This window comes from Muscardinus avellanarius, assembly GCF_963383645.1.
Source record: "Muscardinus avellanarius genome assembly, chromosome: 7".
Taxonomy (NCBI): domain Eukaryota; kingdom Metazoa; phylum Chordata; class Mammalia; order Rodentia; family Gliridae; genus Muscardinus; species Muscardinus avellanarius.
The window spans coordinates 3,934,815-3,958,798 of NC_137793.1; the positions used below are offsets into that span (position 1 = coordinate 3,934,815).

General features: G+C 42.3%; 1 protein-coding gene across 3 annotated transcripts in view; it reads left to right on the plus strand.

The window, feature by feature from the left end:
- Nucleotides 1-23,984, plus strand: part of RAPGEF6 (Rap guanine nucleotide exchange factor 6) — a gene marked incomplete at both ends in the record, with an annotated part of 152,449 nt that overhangs the window by 81,731 nt on the left and 46,734 nt on the right. For 2 of the 3 annotated variants that reach the window (XM_080698481.1, XM_080698482.1), the window contains 3 exons: nucleotides 5,304-5,357; nucleotides 16,709-16,840; nucleotides 22,428-22,605. In XM_080698481.1, coding sequence (XP_080554607.1) covers nucleotides 5,304-5,357; nucleotides 16,709-16,840; nucleotides 22,428-22,605 — 364 coding nt within the window. Of the gene's footprint in view, nucleotides 1-5,303; nucleotides 5,358-16,708; nucleotides 16,841-22,427; nucleotides 22,606-23,984 lie in introns of those variants that run through there. The other variant, XM_080698480.1, reaches the window with a different exon arrangement.

Genomic DNA, 23,984 nt, shown 5'->3' on the forward strand with positions numbered 1-23,984 from the left:
AGACAGGAGGATCATGTTCGTATAGAGCCTCAGTTACTTAGTGAGGCCCTCTGCAACTCAGTGAGACCCTCTTTTGAAATAAAGAATAAAAAATCAACCTGGGGGTGGAGCTCGGAGGTAGAATGCTCCTGGGTTACATCCCCAGTACTGAAATTAATTAAAAGGCAATATAAAGGCAATTAATGTAATGCAAGATTTACAGGTGCAGAATAAAGAAAACAGTGCATTTCAAACCTATAGGCTTTCATTTCCTGTGTAACATACGTGGCTGGGGGGCCCTTGACATGTACAGTGCATCCTTCTTTGTGTGTGTATGAAGCATGCTTGCTACACCTTGCCAGCGTAGGAGAGCGTGGGAGCATGGGCTGCCTTTTATTGTTCCTTCAGAGCCACTGGCTCTAATTATAGAAGCTGACATCACCTTAGTCGATCACAGCTCCTCTCTGCATCTTCTTCCTCAATGGCTCCCTGAGGGTGGATCTTATTTCATAGTTCATTGTCCTGCTCTGAGAGTTTTTTGACAGCATGAGGTGGTCAGTTAGTGGACATAGATAACAGCATGCTGAAGCATACTCTCTCTCACAAACAAATCCAGGGAGAGGTAGTAGAGGTCTTCCTTGAGAAAAGCCAAGGAATAAATAAGATGAGCAACTTGAAGCAGAGATCCCTGAGGATGCCAGTAATTAGTGTTAACCATGTCTGATGACTAGAGAGTCTTCTCAGATGTACAAGTTAAGTGTGTGGGGGGGAGGTTGAGGATAAGCTTGCTGTGCTTCTTTTTTTTGTTATTTTGTTTTGTTTTTTACTGGAAATTGAACCCATGGACATTCTGCCTCCAAGCTACACTTCAAGCTCTTTATTTTGTATTGAAACAGTCTCTCACTAAGTTACTTAGGTCTCCCTATGTTGCTGAGGCTGGCCTTGAACCTGTGATACTCCTGTCTCAGCCTCCCAAGGACTGGGATTACAGGTTTGCGCCACCATGCTTGACTGCTTTTATTTTTTGTTTTGTTTTTGGTGGTACTGGGGATGGCGCCTAGGGGCCTTCTACCTGTGGACTATATACTCTCAGACCTATTTTTTATATTTCATTTGGATTTCATTTGGAAACGGGGTCTCACTAAGTTACTAAGAGCCTCACTAAGTAGCTGAAGCTGGCTTCAAACCTGTGCGAACCAGCCTCCCAAGTACTGGGTATTTATTCATTTCTTTTAAAAGGATTAAAGTGGTGCTGTGTAATTCATTGCATTTTAAGTTATATTTTAAAGATCAGATACAACTGAAATACAGAAATGAGTGGCCTGTTTGATTTTGTAAAACTATACAATTTTTCTTCATCTTCTTTTGAGTGTAGTGTCTCTAATTGTGAACATAATGTTTCACTGTGCACATAAAACAGACTGCATGACTGCCTGAGGTGGGTATAAATCAGTTGTTTTTGTAACTATTATTTTTGTTTTCCAAAATGCCTGAAATGATAGCCTAGCTTAATCCATGGTAACTTTTCCCCTTCTTTTCATTGTTACATAATGAAATGAAAGGCATATCACAGTAATACTAGATATCAAAAGCTTGTCTTTGGTTTTCTATACATTGTGATTTCAAATGTTCCAGTTTATATTTTTGCTTATACTCTGTGCAGATAATATAAATTTAATATCCATAACATTTACGTTTTTATAAAGTGTATTGTAATGGCGTAAAGGTTTGCAACAGCAGCATGCGTTGTTTTATTTCATGGAGGGGCAGAAGGCCCCGTGAAGCTCGGCGTTTCACGGGCAGAGTGGGAGCAGTCACGTGGCTGTCCTGTGGCGAGGGCTCTTGACTGTGTGGATCGGGACATCCCCCTCGCTGCGGTTGTCTCACCTCAACTGATTTAGTAACGAGAAATTATGATGGATTCTTAAACATGATGTGAATGAGAAAGTATATTCCCTTAATTGTTTAGTTATTTGATAAATCACTGATTGTTCTCTCTAAAGGATTTCATTTCTTTCTTCAGTAATTAATTAAAAGTTTAAGTCGTTATTTCTGAAGAAACAGTACTGTGCGGTAGCGTGGGGCCCTGGAGGAGTCACGTGCTGAGTGCAGAGTTTGACTTGCTCTCTTCATGGTATTGTGGCGGCGGTGGGGGCATGGTAGGTTCACCATCATACGGTTTCTTAGAATAGCAGATACTATGAGGTGATTGGAAAAACAAAGGAAAGGGTGATGTCATCCTCACGAGGCAACTGAGAAAGAAGATTCTGTTCCTTTCTTGGGTTGGTGTGTACAGCGGGGCTCACGTATGGCAGCAGTGGACGCATCTCACCCTGGGCCGCAGTGCTTCCAGCAGCCGGGCGATGGCCGGCTCCCGAGCTCAGCTGTGTGATGTCAGCGTGATTTACAGGGAGGGGCGAGGTATCCATTAGGACGCTGCTTTTTGATGTGGCTGTAATTCATCCTGCTGATTCCATACATGAATATAACCACTGTCTGGCATTGAAGCGGAAGTATGCTTGAGTCCTGTTAACTGATTTTTACAAGTACATAATACTTATCTTTAACAATTTATCTTTAGCAATGTTTGTCTTCATTCATATAAAAAGTGTCTAACATAATTTTTATTTTAATTGGCAAATTATTTTATATTAGTTTATACTCACATTCTTAATGTTCTTTAAATTCCAACTCATTTAGATAAGTTTTTTGAATTAAACTTAAAAGGTACATTAGTGCTTAAAGATAATTGTGTCCAAATTTTCCTCATTATACATTGAGAAAAATAGTTCTGTTTATATTTGTGATATTTAATTCTATACTTAAGTGTAAATTTTGCCTATCTTTCCTTTTTTTTTTTTTTTTTTTTTTGTGGTACCAGGGATGGAACCCAGGGGCTTTCTACCTCTGGGCTATACTCTCAGGCCTATTTTATACTTTATTTGGAAACTGGGTCTCACTAAGTTGCTGAGAGCCTCACTAAGTAGCTGAGGCTGGCTTTGAACCTGCGCAATCCTCCTGTCTCAGCCTCCCAAGTGCTGGGATTACAAGCATGCGCCACCATGCCCGGCTCTTTCCAAATTTTTTAGAAAACAAAACCTAAATTCATAAAAAAATCATGTTTTGAAAGTATGACTTGCCTTTGTACAGAATAATAGTTTATACTTGGTTGAATTCTGCTTATATAAATAGCAGCATAGTGTTATTCAAAAAGTAACTCAGACTTTGCCAAAAGGAACGTGTATATGTGTACACACATACACGTGTACACGCATGCCTAGTGACAAGATGTTTTTTCTGCAGTCAGTGAAATCCTTTGTTATAATACCTGTCTCTTAGGCAATATCTCCCTTTATGTTTTATACCACTCTCTCGTCCAAAGTGAGTACTAAGGGAATAAAGAAAATGCTTTTACATTGATCAGTTCACTGGTTGATATTCTCTGAATTTTGCTTCCTTGATTGAAGGCTCTGTGGGTTTTTTGGCCTTTGGGAGGCACTCTTGTAAGTGTGCCCAGGTAGGAGTGTCTGCAGTAGGTGTCTTGTGGCAGAAACCTGAGGGTGACTACAAGAGTTACTGTGTTTTTCACATAGGAGAAGGTGAGGCAAAATTTTTCCCCTATATTTTTAAAATAAAAATGGGACGATTTCATTTGTCTAACCTCATACTGGAATCAAGTTTAATCATTTTCTTCTCTAATTCTGAAGTTTGCTGGCTTCTTGTCTCTTTCTAGGAATTGCACGTTGGGCCGCAGGAAAGCATCATATTATATAGATTATTCTTTTTCAGAGGAGTTGGCATGCTACAGCTGTTGTGCCTGTAATATTTTTTCAGCTTTCCTTTGCACATGAAATTTTATTATTTTTAACTTTGCTATTTATATGTAAATCTTAGTACCAGCTTTTATCTTTTTAATGTTAGTAGATCTGAAGGTTATGGCTTTCTGAACAGTCATTTGATAAGCAGCAAGTTTTAAAAGCAGAAACCCATGAATTAGTAGTGTTATAAAATACATATGTGACATCTGAGAACCAGACTGCCTTCTGTATTTGGAATGCAGTGGTATCTTGCCAGAGCTAATTGTTTTCCCTTGGGAGGACAATGCTCTGGTAAATTTGAATAATAATATTAGGAAATAGATCTTTTCAAATACAGCTCTGTATCAGTATACACAATTAAAACTCAAAATGGGTTTTTTTAAACTGTGAAATGTAAAGGGTGCCCAAGCTGTTTTGTTTTGTTTCCTTATAGAATTTAGCTTGCTGACATCTCACTGAAGTGTGCATGTGTGTTTTCAATAAATTGCTCTTTGGGCTACATCTGCTGATCCAGTAGCCAGTTGATCTAATGCAGTTCCTGAAGGCTCTCTGTACAGGTGATGTCATCCTTTTAGCTCTATTCTCCTCCCACTCTCTCCCCTTCTTATTAGATATTTCATCTTACTGCAGAGCATAGAATCAATAGGAGCTTCTCCTGAGGGAGCTGCTGTGAAACAGGCAAGGACAGGAGGAATTAAGACACTAGCATATAATCTTGCTTTATCAAAGGATGGAGTGTTTTGTACCATACCGTGTATAAATTTTTAACCAGGAAATCCAGACTTCGATCAGCAGTGCTGTCTTGCTGATGCATTAGAACAAGAAGCAGTACTGCGGAGCTGCAAAGAGTGCGTGCAGAAAAGAAGAAATCATTTGAATTTTGGATATTTCTTAGGCATTCTACAGGACAGACCTATTAGAGCGGATATCTTCTACCATTTGTGCAGGGGCTGATTTTCACTTTTAACCTCTGATGGTTAGGATCATAAAGAGGGAAGTCCCCTCAGGATGCGGTGCTTTGGGTTGCTCTGATGAAGAGGAGTCACTGCAGTGCTTGCTCCTCAGAATGAAATAAGTTGGAGGGGAGACAAAGCGACGCTACAGAGAAGAAAGGCTCACGGAATCCGGGACAGACGTGCTGCGTGTTGCCTTACTTGCTTTGGTTGGTACAGAATTAACTCTTGTGCTCCCACTGTGCGTGCCTGTGCCGGGTGCCCGAGGAAGCGTGTAAATGTCTGTACGCTCCGAGCCAGAAATCCACACATCTTTATTTACTGTGATTTGCTCGTGGAAGGGGACATTTTATTGAGAACGGTTACAGTTTAGAACAATGCTCTGAGCTTCTGAAAGCTCTTGATTCCAGTTTGTTAGGAGGTTTAGAGAAGCTGCCTTTATGTAACACTACAATGGTGTATGGTTTGTAAAAAGAAACTTAACCAAATTTTGCCAACATACTCATCGGTGTGCCTCGGCTTTGAAAAAGAAGCTACCGTTTCCGGCTGGGAAATGGCTTTTCTTGTCCGCTGTTATGCCAACTGTCTTCAGCCATGGGCCTCCAAAGTAAGTGCTGTTTTCATTAGACTGATATAATAGTATTCAGTTTAAATTCTAATCTGAATGATAGATTAGCTTCCTCGTGCTTTTATATTTTCTGAACTTTAGAAATAAGAACTTCAAAGCCAGCTAGAAAGCTCATTGCCATTTTGTTTTTTGATTCAAAGAAATCTCTAACACAGTCTACTCTCCCAAGATTTTTGAAAAGTACCTTTTAAACAACCCATTAGCTTAAAGCATAGTGCCTCTGAGGTGTGCTCTGCCGAACAGACCCTTAGCTCGTGCTCCTCACCGCACGCTTCTGGTCATGCTCTTCACCTTCACTAGATTCTGTTGCTTTATTTCATCAAATAGTTGGTGTGGTGGCTTTAGATACATAGTCAGATCCTAGCTTATATTATACAACATTTTTTGACTAATGTGGTGTCATTAGATAAGTTAGGTTTGAGTTAGACAATTTTATGAAGACTGGGTCATAATTCTTAAAACAGTGAAATAACATGAAGGAAATACTTAATGAAAAGTAATTGAATAAAAAGACGTCGTGTTCCTGAAGCCACTGATCATTTTAAAGCAAACATGTGAACTCTCCAATAGCAGAACGCCACACACAGACGTGACAGGTGGTTAGGAAGCAGACGCCGTGATCCAGTGCACGCTGCTGTTCACAGTGGCCGCTCACACTGTCCGCAGCTCGGCGCCACTTGGGATTTCTGACTCTCATGAGCCCATTTGAAAACAGAACAACAAGCGTCTGAATTTTTGGTTTTGTTTTATAAAACTAAATGTTTTAGAAAGTACTTAAATTATAATGTCAAATATGTTAAGAATTTTTTAATGGATCTCTTAAATAGAAACCGACACAAGAGAGACACTTCTTAGGAAGGTCTGAAGTCATGTCTTTGTTTGAGGGTTTCCCTGTTAATGGTGACTCAGAGAGCAATACTGTGGCCGCATCATGGTGCGCTGTTGTTTTACGTGGCTTAGCTCATTGCGTATCTCCCCTAAAGACATCTTCTAGAAGGGTGTCTGAATTCACTGTCCATCACGACAGCTGCTTGTGACATACAGAGATGGAAAGAAGCCTGAGTACAGGCTTTATTTGTGCTGTTACCTGCATTTGTAGAGAAGGTGGCCTCTTCACAGCAAATGCCACCTGTAACACCAGGCTTACTGCTGCTTGATAGTGGCACCGATGAGGTTGAAAACGGAATGGAAGGGAGTGATCAGACTATGTAAAACTTGGAAGAAAATAAAAAATGAGACACAGGACTTGATTTTTAAGACTACCAACAAAAACCTTCTGTGGAAGTGCTGAGAACCCATTTTTAACCCAAGATTTAGTAAGTATAGAAGAATCGAGGATTTTTAAAGACCAGATTCTGAGGGTTCATTAATATTGGGTAGAATTCTGTGATTGGTACTTTACTGTATAAATTATGTGTTTATAACAGTACATGTCTCCTTCCTATCTCTCCTATCTTTCATGTTACTACTGATGGAATCTCAACTCTGAATTATGATTAAATACATTAAACTCATAATTAAACACATTAAACAATTTTTTACAATTACACATTAATTTTTTTGTAATTGCTGCTTTTGGTTTCTGTTATTTTTATTTAGTGATTTGTATATTACTTATATTTTAATACTTCTGGATTTATTCTATCAGCAAGGTTTTTTTTTTTTTTTTTTTTTTTTTTTGCATTACTGGGGATGGAACCCAGGGGCATTTTACTTCCAAGCTATACCCCAGCCCTATTTTTTATTCTTTTTTTGAAACAGGATCTCCCTGAGTTGCAAAGGGCCTGGCTAAGTAGCTGAGGCTGTCCTTGAACAGTGATCCTCCTGTCTCAGCCTCCCGAATGCTGCAATTGCAAGTGTGCACCACCACGCCTGGCTCAGCAAGGTTCTTAAGTGATGCATCTTAAGTTTTTGTATGTTTAGAATGTCTTAAAATAATTACCTAGTTTGATATAAAATGTTAAATTGAAAGTCTTATCCCTTTGGACCTTTAAGAAAAGCTCATGTAGGCCGGGCGTGGTGGCGCACGCTTGTAATCCCTGCACTTGGGAGGCGGAGACAGGAGACCGTGTTTCCAAATAAAAAAGTATAAAAATGGGTCTGGGAGTGTAGCCCCGAGGTAGAAGGGTTTCCAGGAACCCCAGTACCACCTAAAAAAAAAAAAAAAAAAAAAAAGCTCATGTAGTCTATGGCCATAGTGCCCTGAACACACCCAGTCTCATCTGCAAAAGCTCACGCACTGCCAATGAGAAACCTGAGCATATGACAGCTCTGTTACTTCTGGTAATCTGTTCTCTGCCCGCCCATGGTTCGTAGCTCTTGCTGTTCTTGTCCTGGGTGTCATGAAGTTTCTCCGTTGCTTGCCCAGCGTTTGTTTTGTTTCCCTCTGTTGGTACTTGTAGGACGAGCTGAAGATCTTCCTTTGTCTTCAGTGTGAGAGGTTCTTCTCTTTTGAAAATTGCAACTTCTTCATTTTCTTTAATCTCTTCACATCTTCAAACTGTCAAGTCACTGAACAGTGTTTCAATTTGATTTTCTGTTCATTTTATTTTCTGTTTGTAACTGGTACGACTCATCTTTTAAATTTATAAATGTACCGTTCGTTATTTATTTCTGAAGTCTGTTAGGTGATAATTTTTATTTATTTTGCGGTGCTGGGAATGGAACCTAGGGACATTCTACCTCCGAGCTACACCCCCACCCCTATTTTTTATTCTTTACTTTGAAACAGGGTCTCACTGAGTTGCCAAGGGCCTCATTAAGTAGTAGCTGAGGCTGGCCGCGAACCATGATCCTCCTGTCTCAGCCTCCCAAATGTTGGAATTGCAAGCGTATGCCACCATGCCTGGCTAGGTGCTTTTTTATAACTACCTTCGTGTCATTACTTAATTCATTTTATGGATGCTCTTCTTTTTTCTTACTGTTTCATTAGCTCCTTCTCCAAGTGTAAATTTTCTCTTCGTTGAATGTTTTTCTGTATTTGTTTCAGGGGACTGCATTTCCTCGAGCGATTTTCACTTTCCAAGTCTGTCAGGGTTGCGTGGTCGAGGAGTCTGTACTGGGTGGAAGAGGCATACACCTGGGCTCCCAGTCACCAGGTGCTGGCTTAGGCACAGCTCGCGCTACAGGCCATTTCTTGGCACTTTAAGTACCTTGTCCACAGCATTTGACGCAGCTGATTGCTCCCGCCTGTGCAGGTTGTCTTCAGAACAAGAGAGTCCAGGCCTTCGTGTGGCTGCCGGACAGTGTGCTCTCCCCTCCCTTCCCTTCCCTCCTCACTCCAGCCACTCCGGCTCCCTTCTTGTTCTCAAACTTGACAAGTATGTTTATTCTGACTTCCTCTTTTCAAGTCTGTCTGCACTTACTTTTAATAAACATTAATTGTGAATATTGATTAAACCAATTTTCAAAAATATTATTAGAATTGAAGAACTGTGATATTTATTAATTAGATCATTTAACAACACCCCCAACTCTCATCCTATACAAAACACTGCCGAGTGCTGCGTATCTCTCCAGAAGTTCCATTTGCTCAGGCGCGGCGCTTGCGCTTCTGGCACAGATCCCGAGCCGGGGCAGTTGCTCCTCGTGAAGCAGCTCCGGCCTCCGGCTGCTTTGTACATCCTGGGCTCTATTTTTAACTGTCTCTCACTGTCAGCTGACTTCCCTGTGTATGCCACTCTTTTTTTTCTTTTCTTTTTTGGTTGTACTGGGGTGGAAACCAGAGGCTTTCTTCCTCCGGGCCACACTCTCAGACCTATATTCTACTTTATTTGGAAACAGGGTCTCACTAAGTTGCCGAGAGCCTAAGTAGCTGAGGCTGGCTTCGAACCTGTGCTATCCTCCTGTCTCAGCCTCCCAAGCGCGGGGATGACAAGCGTGCGCCACCACGCCTGGCTTGTATGTATGCCACTCTTTTCTGGTCCTCAAAGTTCCTTTGTAATTCTAGTGGTTTACTTTTAATATCACAAGGCCTCCATCCTGCGCCTTGACCCTGTAAGAGCGTCCTGCCCTTCATCTGTATGATTTTCTACCATCTCATCTTCTTTGTTCTCAGAATCATCTTTTTTTTTTTTTTTTTTTGGTGGTACTGGGGTTCCTGGAAGCCCTTCTACCTCCGGGCTACACTCCCAGACCTATTTTCACATTTTTATTTGGAAGCAGGGTCTCCTAAGCCAGCGCGCGCGGCTGGCTTCGAACCTGCGCGATCCTCCTGTCTCTGCCTCCCAAGAGCGGGGATTACAAGCGTGCGCCACCACGCCCGGCTCAGAGTCATCTTTTTTAAAAGCAAATCTCTCAGTCGTTTCTTGCTTATAAAGTCTTTAGTGATGTACAGGCAGTCTTAAGACTGGAGATGCCTCATCTGGCATCTCCTGCTCTCCGACCTTCCTGCGTCCTTCCGTCCTTCTCTGCATCGCTATTTGAGCTGTATGGGCTGCTTACAGTTGCATCAAGCCTCCTGCATTGTACCACTCAACAGAAACACAGTGTGGAAACTTGGTAAATCATCTTAATATGTCCAGTCTATCAAAAACACTGCTTCAGTGTGCAGTTGAGGTGTGATTATTACTAACGAGATCCTTCCCTTCCAAGTCCAGAATGCACTTTTCCGCGGCATGTCTCAGTCTGGACTGACCATGCTTCAGTTGTAAGCCGGGCATGGTAGTGCACACTTGTAATCCCAGTACTGGGGGAGGCTGGGACAGGAGGATTGCAGATTCGTGGCTAGCCTCCGCTCTTAGTGAGGCCTTCTGCAACTTAGTGAGACCCAGTTTCAAAATAGAGAATAAAATAGGGCTGGGGATATAGCTCAGAAATAGAACGCCCCCGGGTTCAATCCCTAGTACCGCAAAAACAAACAAACAAATTGCTTAGTTTGTGACACCAGGGTCACTATATTGAGCATTGCAGTTTTGGGTCTTTGTCAGTACTACATTTAGACTTGATTATCCCCAGGACTCATTGTTCTTTCTGTTTTCTTCCCTGGTGCAAACGAGGTCTAAGAGACATTTGTTTTAAAATGTTTACAACCTCCCAGACTCTATCGTTTGTATTTGTTTTTGTCGTACCTAGCACTAGATATAATCGAGGTTCTTTTTGCTCCGCAGTTGGGGACCAGACCACCAAGCCTGTTGAATCTGCACTGCAGTAAAGTAGATGGCAGTGTTCTGGAACGTCTCCTGTAAGCGGCACACAGGAGCGTAGGGCTTCGTTATGCACCCAGAAACCATCCTATCTCTTGGTTATTTATTTATTTATTTATTTAATTTTGGTGGTGCTGGGGGTGAAATCCAGGGGCCTTAACGTCCAGGCTACACTCCCAGACCTATTTTATGTTTTATTTGGAAGCAAGGTCTCCCTAAGTTGTTGAGAGCCTCACTAAGTAGCTGAGGCTGGCTTTGAACCTGCATGATCCTCCTGTCTCTGCTTCCCAAGCGTGGGGATTACAAGCGTGCGCCACCACGCCCAGCTTTTCTTGGTCTTTTAAAAGTTAACAAGTGATTTCTAGATGAGCAAAGTGCTTCTATAGTAAAGAAGTTATGCTTTAAAAAGGAATTTTTAATAATGCAGTTTGAAATTTGACACTGATGTTTGAGAATTTCTATTCTGTTGGGAAACTGCACGATTTGGGGGTGGGAGTTACTGGAGATGGAAGCCTGGGGCATTCTACCTCTGAGCTTCAGCCTGAGCCCTATTTTTTTTATTATTATTCTTTTTTTTTTTTTCTTTTTTTGTACTGGGGGTGGAACCCAGAGGCCTTCTACCTCCGGGCTATACTCCCAGACCTATTTTCTATTTTATTTGGAAACAGGGTCTCACAAAGTTGCTGAGAGCCTCGCTAAGTAGCTGAGGCTGGTGTCAAACCGGTGCGATCCTCCTGTCTCAGCCTCCCAAGCACGGGGATTACAAGCGTGCGCCACCATGCCCGGCTTTTATTATTATTCTTTATTTTAAAATAGGGTATCACTGAGTAGCTGAGGCTGTTTGCAAACGGTGATCCTTCTGTCTTTAGCCTCCCAATTTCTGAGGTTACAAGTGTGCCCACCATTGCCTGGCTTACTGTTTTTCCAGTACTGAGGGATGGAACCCAGGAACATTCTACCTCTGAGCTACATCCCCAGCACTATTTTTTAATTCTTTATTTTGAAGCAGGGTCTCACTGAGTTGCAAAGGGGCTAAGTAGCTGGCACTAGCTGTGAACCACTATCCTCCTGTCTCAGCCTCCCAAATGCAGGGATTACAAGTGTGCGCCACCCCACCTGGCTGCAGCTTACAAATTTTAAAGTGTTTATTTAGGGCTAGTAGTAAATATTTTATACTTTTAGAACCCTTTGAATGCTTGTCTCAATGATTGTGGGTTGTAAAGGATTGAATGTATCAGATTCAGTTTCTTAATTTAGGAGATATTTTGCTATTAATGTTACCTGTGGCAGATTATTCTTGGAGGCTTAAGTTTTTTGTACAGCCTAGAACAATTCATGTAACATTTCTCTTATGCTAAACATGCTTGCATTTGTGGTAATTCAAAATCAAGTTGTTGATTTGCACACTCCTGGTCCCCCATAGCTAAAAGTAGTTCTCATGGTTATGTCTTGACCTACCACTAATTACCTTCTCAATATTTCTTGGTTGGATATAAGGAATTATGCCCAAAGCACCTTTTTTCTTTCTAGTGCTGGAGACTGGACCCAGGGGCATTTTCCCTCTGAGATACACCCCCTTAATATTTCTGTTTTAAAACAGGGTCTCACATGTTGCTCTGAATCTTGCTTCATCGCTCAGGCTGTCCTCACCCCGTGATCCTCCCGTCAGAGCCTTTCAAGTGCTGTGATGAGAAGCATGCGCCACCGCGCCTAGCTCAGAGCACTCTCTTCACACTGGTAGGAAGCTAGGAAGAATCGTTGAGGGAAAAGTCAGGAGAATGCTGTGTGAAAGCGGTCTTTATTCTGAGGCTCCCTGACCCGTCCATAATATATATTCACCTGTTATAAAGAGCTGGTTGGATATAAAGAATAGCACTGTTTCCAACTTACTCAACCATGGAACCCTTTTGTTTCATTTTTGTAAATACCCATTAATTTTATCTTCTGGAATAGTATCCTAGAATACATAGTTCAGAATTTTTGACCATGTGAAATACTAACTCTGCATGCACTGAATTGTGTTTTCTCCTCCGCCTCCTCCTCCCCCCTCTCCTTCTTCTCTCCTTGTGCTGGATATCTAACGAAACTTGAACCATTCATATATCCATGGAGACCTGAACAACATTGACAGTGTTCAGAGCAAATATATTCACTCATTGATTCTATAAATACTTAATGGCCAGGTGTGGTTGCGCACACTTGCAATCCTGGCATCCAGGAGGCAGAGGCCGAAAGTCGTGGTTCGTGGACAGCCCAGCTACTTAGGCCCTTTGCAGCTCAGTGAGACCCTGTGTCAAAAATAAAAAGACTATATAAATACAATGCACCAATAAAAGATTTTAAAAATAAATAAAAAGACTAAAAAGAATTAGGGCTGAGGGTGTAGCTCGGAGATAGAATGCCCCTGGGCTCCTCACCAGTGCCCCCCACACACATTAATGAGCGTGCCTTGTGCGCAAGGCAAGCGTCTCCATGCTGGGCCTTCCTCAGTAAGGATGGGGAGGAGGGATGCTTTACACATGCGCACTTAATGTCTGTGAGGGACAGGGAGCATGAGCGCTCCATTAAGGGCAGTGAGATAAAAATGGAATGTTATTTACTTATCTTTGTGGTACTAGTGATTGAGCCCAAGGGCATTCTACTTCTGAGATATACTCGCAGTCCTGTTTTATTTTTATTTTGAAACAGGGTCTCACTACATTGTGGAGCTGTCCTTGAACCTGAAATATTCCTGTCTCAGCCTCCTAAGTACTAGGATTACAAGTGTGTGCTGCCAGGCCTGGCTTAAAAATAAAATTTCAAAATATGCACTTTACTTGGTTAAGCATTTGAGACTTGGGGCCTTTATTACTGCAATAAGATGTAGTCTACCTGAGAAATACAGCTACTTTTATTTTGTGGGTCTGGGGATGGAACCCTGGCGCATTCTACCTCTGAGCTGCACCCCCTGCCCTGTTTTTTATTCTTTGAGACAAGGTCTCTCTGAGTTGCAGAGGGCCTCACTAAGTAGCTGAGGCTGTCTGAGAACCACGATCCTCCTGTCTCAGCCTCCCGAGTGCTGGGATCACAAGTGTGCGCCACCACGCCCAGCTCTACAGCTGTTTTTATGTCATTGTCCTTCACAGAAATCTTAGTAGCTTAGAGGAATCAAATTCAAAATGCCTACTTTGGAACTTATGATTGCATTCTTCCCCTAGTCTCTCTGCAATAGGTCTTTTTTCCTCTATTCTATGGGTAGAATTTGTTTTCTTTTTTCTTTTTTTTCTTTTTTTTTTTGTGATACTGAGGGTGGAACCCAGAGGCTTTCTACCTCCGAGCTATACTCCCAGACCCATTTTATATTTTTTATATTTTATATTTTATTTGGAAACAGGGTCTCACTAAGTTGCTGAGAGCCTCACTAAGTAGCTGAGGCTGGCTTCGAACCGGTGCGATCCTCCTGTCTCAGCCTCCCAAGCGCAGGGATTCAAGCGTGCGCCACCACGCCCGGCTAGAATTTATATTTTCATCTTGTCTGTATTCAGGCTATTAGCTAAAAACCTTCCTACCCATGGAGTAAAACTTTGACAGTAGTCTTTCAGCTGAGTGCACACTTCAGTTGTGGGAACTGAATGGAGCAGTCTCTAGAAAATGGGGAGTTTTGCCCTACCTGCTGGGCTGGAGGACAATTGCGAATTGAGTTTGCTGACGGAAGATCAACCAGTAAGTCCAGACTGAATCAGGAAGAAGGGGAGAAATCTGAGAGACAGGAGAGGAGGAGGTAATAGGAGCCAGTAATTCCTTCTGGAGGAAAAGAAAAACGTTTCCATTTCTTCAAAATTTGTTGCAAAGGAAATAGAAACCATGGTGCGTTATGAACTTGTAACTTAATAGGAAGGACAAAGGAACGTAGTCAGGCTACCTGAGTGTGGTATCACAGCTCCCAACTCCTAGCTGTGGCCACAGCTCTCAGAACTTCCCTAATCCGTAAATTTCGTGTAGTGATAGCCCCATCTGGTTGTTTGATGTGTAGAATAGGTGAGCTGTGTAAAAGACATGAATTACGTATTCACCACTTACCAGGAGCATGGAATGTGACTGCAGTCGCCGCCATTGTTTTTCTTATCCCTGGAGGGATTGAGGGAATTTCTAGATGAAGTTTTCTCTACGATACAGAAAGCAAATGGTATTGGCTTGTAAATTTGTCTCCACTCTGACTGAGCGCCATAAAGACAGAACCCATCCACTCTGGTGTCTGTGCCACCACCACCAGTGTGTTGGCAAAGAGTAGAGTATAACGGAGCGCTAGAATCAAAGAGACCTAGGTTTGAAACCCAGCTTCACCACACGGAGTGTGAAATTCGGTAGACTGCAAAGAAGATCATAATAGTATAATAATAATAATAAAAATTATTATTATTATTATTATTATTATTATTATTATTATTATTATTATTCCACCTGCTTCTAGGGAGTAGTGAGGAAAATTGCTCTGTATGTTGTAAGCATTACCAAACCTGTGTGCCAGCTTGTTTTTTTTTTAAGCTTTGGTTCATTGAATTGCTTGTATAGATGGACCGTCTTCTCCTTGCTCTTCTTAACCTCTGTGGGAATCTTGAGTGCGCCTTCTCTCCTGGTACACACCTGTGATCTCAGTATTTAGGAGCTGAGACTGAAAATCACAGGAACAAAATCAGTACAGTAACTTAGCACAACCCCCCCCCCTTTTTTTTTTTGGTGGTACTGGGGTTCCTGGAAACCCTTCTGTCTCCGGGCTACACTGCCAGACCTATTTTTATACTTTTTTTTAAATCTGGAAACAGTCTCTTAAGCCAGCGCAACTGGCTTCAAACCTGCGCGAACCGCCCGTCTCCGCCTCCCAAGTGTGGGGATTACAAGTGTGCACCACCACGCCCAGCTAGCAAGAACCTGTTTTAAAATAAAAAAGTAAAATAGATCTGGGGATGTGGCTCAGAGGTCAAACACCTAGTTTCAATTCCCAGTATCACAAGAAAAAAGAAAGAAAGAAAGAAAAAAACAGCAGGAAATCAATGCGCTAAGATAATTGATTAAAATAATGCAGAAATGTTGATTAATATATGTCATAGCTCAAATATCCTCCTCTCACTTAGTTTCAGTTCTTTATAGACAGAAGAGAAAAAACCTCATCTAGCAGTGAAGTAGGTAGAAAAACCTGATAAAGTGACCGTACTAAAGATGGGTGGTGGACTCATTTCCTTCTGGTGTTTTGTATGTCCCTGCACATATGACATTCATTCATTCATTCATTTGTGGTACTGGGATGGGACCCAGGGGCATTCTACCTCTGAACTACACCCCCAGCCCTATTCTTTATTCTTTATTTTGAAACAGGGTCTCACTGAGTTGCCAAGGGCCTCACTAAGTAGCTGAGGCTGTCCTCGAACTGCTATCCTCCCGTCTCAGCCTCCCGAGTGCTGGGGTCATAAGTGTGCGCCTCCACGCCCGACGAGCACAGGCATTTATTCAATCATGCTGACCACTGATAAATGCCTCAGGAGCCAATTACAGAGAAATGAAATACTAAGTGTTCAGATTATCACAAAATTGGGGGATAATCGAATGCAGTCAAGTGATTACTTTGTATGGTGTGTGTGTGTGTTGACAATATGCCTACCTTTAACCGTGGAAACAGCTGATTTTGTGTGTGTGTGTGTGTGTGTGTGTGTGTGTGTGTGTGTGTGGTACTGAGGGTGAAACCCAGGGGCTTTTCTACCTCTGGGCTATACTCCCATGCCTCCTTTATTTTATATTTTATTTGGAAACAGGGTGCCACTAAGTTGCTGAGAGCCTCACTAAGTATCTGAGGCTGGCTTCGAACCTGTGCGATCCTACTGTCTCAGCCTCCCAAAGTGCTGGGATTACAAGCGTGCCCGCCACGCCTGGCCAGCTGATATTTTTACTTGGGGAAAAGAGGGATCAAGTTTATTACATTCTTGAAAAACATTCAGGGGGTTTGCTACTGTTAGGATTGTCTCATAGTTTTAGAGTATTGTTTGGTTTTTACTAGTTCAAGAGATTTTGCTAAGATTGGAAAATTTAGATCAGAAATGAAGTTGCTCAATAGTGTACATTTAAAACTGTGCTGCTGAAGTGTCAGTGAATCAAGAAGTCACTCCTGAACAGGTCAAGTTTGGCTGCAGAGTAACTCGGCCTGTCTTCTTTCAGCTTCCTGCTGACCTTACCAAGATGCACCTCACAGAACACCCTCAGCCACACGTGGCGCACGTGCCCTCTAGTCAGTCAGGCTGCAGCATTGCCAGCGACTCTGGGAGCAGCAGCTTGTCTGACATCTACCAGGTAAGGCCTAGGTCGTGTGCTGTGCAGACAGCTCTTGTTTCTGCTAAATATGTGTGCCTGTGCCTCAGAGGGCCGTGTTTTTAATAAGGGTATGAAATCCAAGCATAAGAGCTTTGAAAATTATGCCTTATATACTATTTCAAATTTGCAAGCCTAATTGAAGGGGTGTTTCTCTTTCCAGAAGGATCCTGTGAGGTCAGTATTATATGACTATAGTATTCTCTTTCTTTTATCCAGACAGATTTATATTAAAATATGCTTGCTTTCATTTAAAAAGTTTTGAAAAAGCCGGGCGTGGTGGCACACGCGTGTAATCCCAGCATTCGGGAGGCTGAGACTGGAGGATCATGGTTTGCGAACAGCCTCAGCTACTTAGTGAGGCTCTCTGCAACTCAGTGAGACCCTGTTTCAAAATAAAGAATAAAAAATTGGGCTAGGGGTATAGCTCAGAGGTCAAATGTCTCTGGGTTCCATCCCCAGACCCACAAAAAAAAAAAAAAAAGTTTTGAAAAAACTGAACTTACACTTATTAAAATACTGATTCTTCTTAGAGACTTAAGTCTTCTGCAAGTATAAATCAAGAAGAAATTAGAATTTGTATTTTAAACCCTCTATTATTATAGTATAACATAAATTACATAAAAAATCAAAACACCATGTTTGTGGACTTACTCATGTTTACAACCCAGTTGAAACACTTTTTAACCAGCTCAGATTTTCAGAGATCTTTGTAATAGAAAGCCAGGCTCTGGGAAGATTCCAGCCTGCTCTTGACAATTTGTCTCATGAGAGCAACTTGATGGAGAGCGGAGAGCACAGTCAACTACAGTGTTGTTCTTAGTAACCTAGATTTTTTTTTTTTTTTTTTTTTTTGGTTGTACTGGGGTTCCTGGAAGCCCTTCTGCCTCTGAGATACACTCCTACAGGCTACACTCCCAGACCTATTTTTTAACATTTGTATGTGGAAACAGAGTCTCTTAAGCCAGCAAGGCTGGCTCCGAACCAGCGCGATCTTCCTGTCTCCGCCTCCCAAGCACGGGGATTACAAGCGTGCGCCACCACGCCTGGCTTTTTTTTTTTTTTTTTTAAGTTGAGTATATTGAATGTAGAAGCCAACATTGGTTCCAAGGAAAATGCAGAAGATATCTGCTAACTAGAGCTTCATTATACACAGTGCAAAGGGGCCCTCCTTTTCTGTCTGTCCTGTCGTAGAGGTTATGGAACGGGCCAGCCTGGACTGCTTAAACCTGAAAGGTTAAAGTTAAATACTAGAAATAAGACTGCAGATAGAAGCAGCTTTGAAAGAGCGAGCTTCTAGTTTAATACTTGCCTACATTTGAAAGTTTATGTAACTCTTTAATTCCAACCTGTGGTTCATGTTTATCTGGGTGCAAACAGGAAAAGGCTCTTCTCTGATGGTTTATATTTGGAAGGCTAGGTCATCAGAAAACCACCTCAAGCTGTCTCACCAGATCACATTTACACATACACACAGAGACACCTTCACATGACAGGAAAGGTATTTTCTTGCTATTTTTGTTGTTTATAGTATTGAAATTTGAACCTAGGGATGCTCTGCACCTCAGTTACATCCCCAGCCCTATTCTCATTTTTATCTTGAAACAGGATCTTACTAAGTTGCTGAAATTGGCCTTGAACATGCCATTCTCCCATCTCAGGCTCCCCAAAACTGGGATTACAGGTGTGTGCTACTACATCCCGCTGATATTAGTTTTATTAGTCCTATCGCCAATAGACTCCCCCTTGACCTGAGCTTTTATGTACTTATCTTAATCTTTCTAAGAGCTACAGTATTCCAAGTTCTAAGGTAAAGTAGTTGAAAGGCCATAGCTAGGTCTGCTGTATACTTCACCATAATGAGTATGGAATAAGACTCATGTTTTTGTGCCATCTCCTTATCATACTACTATAATATTTTATTAAAATTTTTGTCATAGAGCTGGGCGTGGTGGCGCACCCTTGTAATCCCCGCACTTGGGAAGCAGAGGCAGGAGGATCACTGGCTTAAGAGAACCTGTTTCCAAATAAAAATATAAAAATAGGTCTGGGAGTGTAGCCTGGAGGTAGAAGGGCTTCCAGGAACCCCCAGTACCACCAAATTAAATAAATAAATTAATTAATTAATTAAATAAATAAAATTTTGTCATAGAGCTGGGCATTGTGGCGCACGCTTATAATCCCCGCTCTTGGGAGGTGGAGATAGGAGGATCACGCAGGTTCAAGGCCCCTCGCTGGCTTAAGAGAACCTGTTTCCAAATAAAAATATAAAAAATTGGTCTGGGAGTGTAGCCTGGAGAAGGGTTTCCAGGAACCCCAGTACCACCCCCTCCCCCCCAAAAAAAATTGTCATAGAGCCTGGCGTGGTGGTGCACACTTGTAATCCCGGCAGTTGGGAGGCTGAGACAGGAGGATCAAGGTTTGAGGACAGCCTCAGCTACTTAGTGAGGCCCTTTGCAATTCATTGAGACCCTGTTTCAAAATAAAGAATAAAAAATAGGGCTGAGGGTGCAGTTTGGAGGTAGAATGTCCTCAGTTTCATCCCCAGTACTACAAAAAAACAAACAAAACAAAACATAAAATCTTTGTCATAGAATTGGGCGTGGTGCAGGATCATGGTTTGCAGCCAGCCTCAGCTACTTTGTTGAGGTCCTTTGCAACTCAGTGAGACTGTTTCAAAAAGCAAAAGAATAAAAAAAATAGGACTGGAGTGTACCTTGAAGGTAGAATGCCCCTGGGATCTATCCCCAGTACCAAAAAATTGACAAAGCCATCAGTAGCTGTTGATGAAATAGGAGTGCTCCTGTATGGCCTTGTCTTCATTCAGGCTGCTGTAATAAAATACCATAGATGGCGCAGCCTATCAACAACAGAAACAAGCTTCTCATAGTTTTGGAGGCTGGACAGTACAAGATCAGCATGCCAGCAGACACGGTGTCTGGTAATTGTCCTTTTTCTGGTTCATAGATGACACTGTCTCACTGCATCTTCTGGCTTTTATAAAGGTTCTAATAACCAAACCACTTCTTCATTACTAACCAGTAACTTCCCAAAGGCTCCACTTTCTGTCACTTCGATCAGAATTTCAAAATGAGAGAGAGAGAGAGAGAGAGAGAACACGAGAGGACGAGAGAACGAGCGAAAGAGAGAGAAATAGATATTGGGGACTAAGCCCAGAGCATTCTACCTCTGAGCTATAGCCCTTTTGTTTTTTTGTTTTTTTTTTGTTTGTTTGTTTTTTTAATTTTTAAACAGGCCTGGTTAGGTTGCTGAGTCTGGTCTTGAACCTAGAATCCTCCTGTCTCAGTCTCCCAAGTACTGAGACTACAGGTATTCAGGGTCCCACATGCCCAGCTGTCAGCATATCTCTCACTTGACTTAGCATATATAAGAGCCTGAGTTTTGATTTCTAGCACCAAAATAAAAACAAAAGAAGAAGAAGAATTTAGGGCAGCAGAGACGCCCAGACCACAGCAGACAGGTAAAGCAGCTTGTCTAATCAGAGGTCTCAAATCGGAGCCCAGTGTGCCAGCACAAGCCTGGAATTCTAGTCCTGGGAGGATGAGACGGGAGGATCGCAGGTACAAAGCTCGCTTCAGTGACCCCATTTCCAGATAAAAAGGGCTGAGGATGTGGCTTGGAGGTAGACCACCCCGTGAGGGGTTCAATCTCTAGTACCACACACACACACAGACCCGTTACATATTTAGTCTGAATTGTTGACAGCGATTGAAGCTGTGCAGAAATCCAAGCGAAGTATGATCTTTCTCTCACAAGATCAGTTGCAGGCTTCAGAACTCTGACTTGAAGTAAAAGGCACAGTCTGCCTACAGAGCACAGTGGCAGCTGGGGCCTCAGGAGCTTGACACTTGCCACAAGTGGCCAGCCGAGTCCGGGCTGCCGGGAGCCCCCTTGTGTTTTCTCTTCCTTTGACACTCTCAGGCACGTGTTGCTACACCGCCTGTGCTCTCTCTGTCCCACATGCTTGGTTTCCATCCTTGTGGCTCTGTATCTGTCTCTCCCTTTCTGTTGCTGCCTTTCTTGCCACAGCCCTCCTTCCCTGCCCTTTCTCTGCCCTTGGTTCTGTTTTCTTCTACCAGAAGCATGTCTCCATGTGGCAGTAGGCATCTGCCTACTGGTCTTTCAAGTCTGCAGCCAGAGAAGAAAGAAAGAGGCTCCAGTTACACAAATCCAGAGAAAATTCCCTCTCTACCTTACCTTACACAGCAAAGGGGCGCAGCACTGGAATTTGAGTGTAAGATGGGAAGAGGCAACAGTCACCAAAGGAAAAGAAAAAAGAAAAACAAAGCATCTTTTCTGGGCAGCCCAGAGGGTGTAGCTCAAACACGGTGGGACAGGCGCTGGGAGCGGTCTTCTCTGACAGTGTTCTGATGCTAGTGCTCGTACTTGCGCTTCTTTACTCTATGGAATCTCTGTGTTCTGCTGAAAGTGCTTTCATACTCTTTAAAGTATGAATCAGGCCGGGCGTGGTGGCGCACGCTTGTAATCCCAGCATTCGGGAGGCTGAGACCTGGAGGATCGCGGTTCGCGGACAGCCTCAGCTACTTAGTGAGGCCCTCTGCAACTCAGTGAGACCCGGTTTCAAAATAAAGAATAAAAAATAGGGCAGGGGGTTGTAGCTCGGAGGTCATATGCCCCTGGGTTCCATCCCCAGACCCATAAAAAAATAAAAATAAAAAAATAAAGTATGAATCAGTATATAGAGAGGTATTGCTTAATAGATATTTTAGGACAGTCACTTTCTGGAAGACATTTTCTGAGTAACATTTTAATTTACAGTTTTATAAAATCTGCTAGTTCTTTCAGATGGATGACACCAGTACCAAAGTTGTATTTGGATGATTTAGTTGGAATAAGCTCAGCTCTTTCCACGCTGTTAGATTCAGTGAGTAAAGTATTGGAAAGTGATGAGTATTTGTTGTCTGTTATGACAGATCCACTCTAGCAACTATTTAACACTTGTCCACCTTTCTCCAAACTTCTCTTCTTAGTTTATATGATTATCTACCCCACTGGACTCTACGCCCATATAAAAGGATGCTGTATCACTCATACAGTGACTGCTGATGAATTTTTTTTTAGTGCTTCATGTTTTAGAAAATTTATATAAAATATGCAAGTGCTTATTGAAGAAGAGTTACTAATGTATTTAGTGATATTTTAATCTGATGATTTTTAAGTGGCTCAATTGATCTTCAAAAATCATATTGCGGCAAAATGTGTCTGTATTTTAGTTCTTTTACAGATAAAAATATCATTTGTATTCTTAAAGCAGCATACATTTTTGTTTGATTATAATATTTCTTTTGTGTGTGGTACTGGGGATTGAAGCTAGGGGCATTCTAACTGCGCAGGGCCTCACTAAGTAGCTGAGGCTGGACACAAACCTGGGATCCTCCTGTCTCCGCCTTCCAAGTGCTGGGAATACTAGCATGCACCACCACGCCTGGCTGATTATAATAGTTTATAAGAGGGTTAGTTTGGGTTAATTCAGACTATGACCTAGTATTTTAACATGACAATGAGTGATTGAGATTTCTTTCTGTAGGCTACAGAGAGTGAGGTAGGAGATGTAGATTTGACACGTCTTCCTGAAGGACCTGTTGATTCTGAGGATGAAGAAGAGGAAGAGGAAGAGATTGATCGGACAGATCCATTGCAGGGGCGGGATCTTGTTCGAGAATGTCTTGAAAAAGAACCTGCCGACAAAACTGATGATGACATTGGTAAGAAATCTGTCTGTTCCCATAAGAATTTGTAACTTTGTGTTACCTATCGTTGCTATAACAGTTTACTCCAAAATGTAATCCCCTAAAGTAACACACGCACACACGCACTCTCTCTCTCTCTCTCTCTCTCTCTCTCTCTCTCTCTCTCTCTCTCTCTCTCTCTCTCTCCCACAGTTTTAAGGAGCAACCTAGCTGGATAGTTCTTGCTCGGTATTCTCATGAGATTATAGCCAGGAGTGGACAGGGACAGTATTCACCTGAGTCGTCACTGACCTGAGCTGGAGAGTGTGTACCGAGATGGGGACTCGGGTGGCCTTTGATCAAGACCTTTGTTTCTTATCAACGGGCCTTTCAGAAGCTGGCTTCCTCCTGTAGGCTCCCTCTGAAGCAAGCACTCCAAGGAGCACGAACAGAAGCTACAAACCCTGTTTAGGATTTGGCCTCGGGAGAGCCCGTCGCCTCTCTGCCACATGCTGTCGTTTTACCAACAGCCCTGGTGTGGCACTGGAGGGGACTCTACGCACCAGAAGGCCGGGACCATTGAGAGCCGTCTGTAGGTTGCTGTCACATTTTGTAGAACAGAAGTTTGAACTGCATTAAAGAATTTCCTTTTCATGGTCATATATAAAATGCAGTACAACAATTTTCAGTGTCTATGAATGACCTTTTTACAAATTGTTCAAGCCGGGCGTAGTGGCACATGCTTGTAATCCCAGCATTTGGGAGGCTGAGACAGGAGGGTACTGGTTCGAGGTCAGCCTAAGCTACTATTAGTGAGTTACCCTTTGCAACTCAGTGAGACCCTGTTTCAAAATAAAGAATAAAAAATAGGGCTGGGGTTGTAGCTTAAAGGTAGAATACCCCTGGGCTCCATCTCTAGTACTGCAAAAAAAAGATTACTTAGTGCCAGTTATTGTTATTATTATGATTCAGTTACATCTCTTCCTGTATTTTGTTTTTATAATAGTCCCCTTGCTCTTTTTCAAAGTAGAAGATGCTGCTAACAGCAGTCAGAATTTGTATCAGTAGAGCCGCGCATGGTGGCTCATGCCTGTAATTCTACTACTTGAAAGGCTGAAACAAGAGGATCCCAGGCTCACTGCCAGCCTCAACTACTTAGTGAAGCCCTCTGAAATTTACACCTTGTTTTAGAGAATAAAAAATAGGGCTAGGGGTCCTCAGAAGTAGAATGCCCCTGGATTCAATCCTCAGTACTGGAAAAGGAAAAAAAATGTGAAGATCAGTAGATTTGATTTACCATTTTAAAGATACAACATTGTTGGTAGATCATACCTATAATCCCAGTATTTGGTATTCTGAGATAGAATTCCCAGAACAGTGCACAGTAACATAGCAAGACCCTGGTTGAAAAGAGA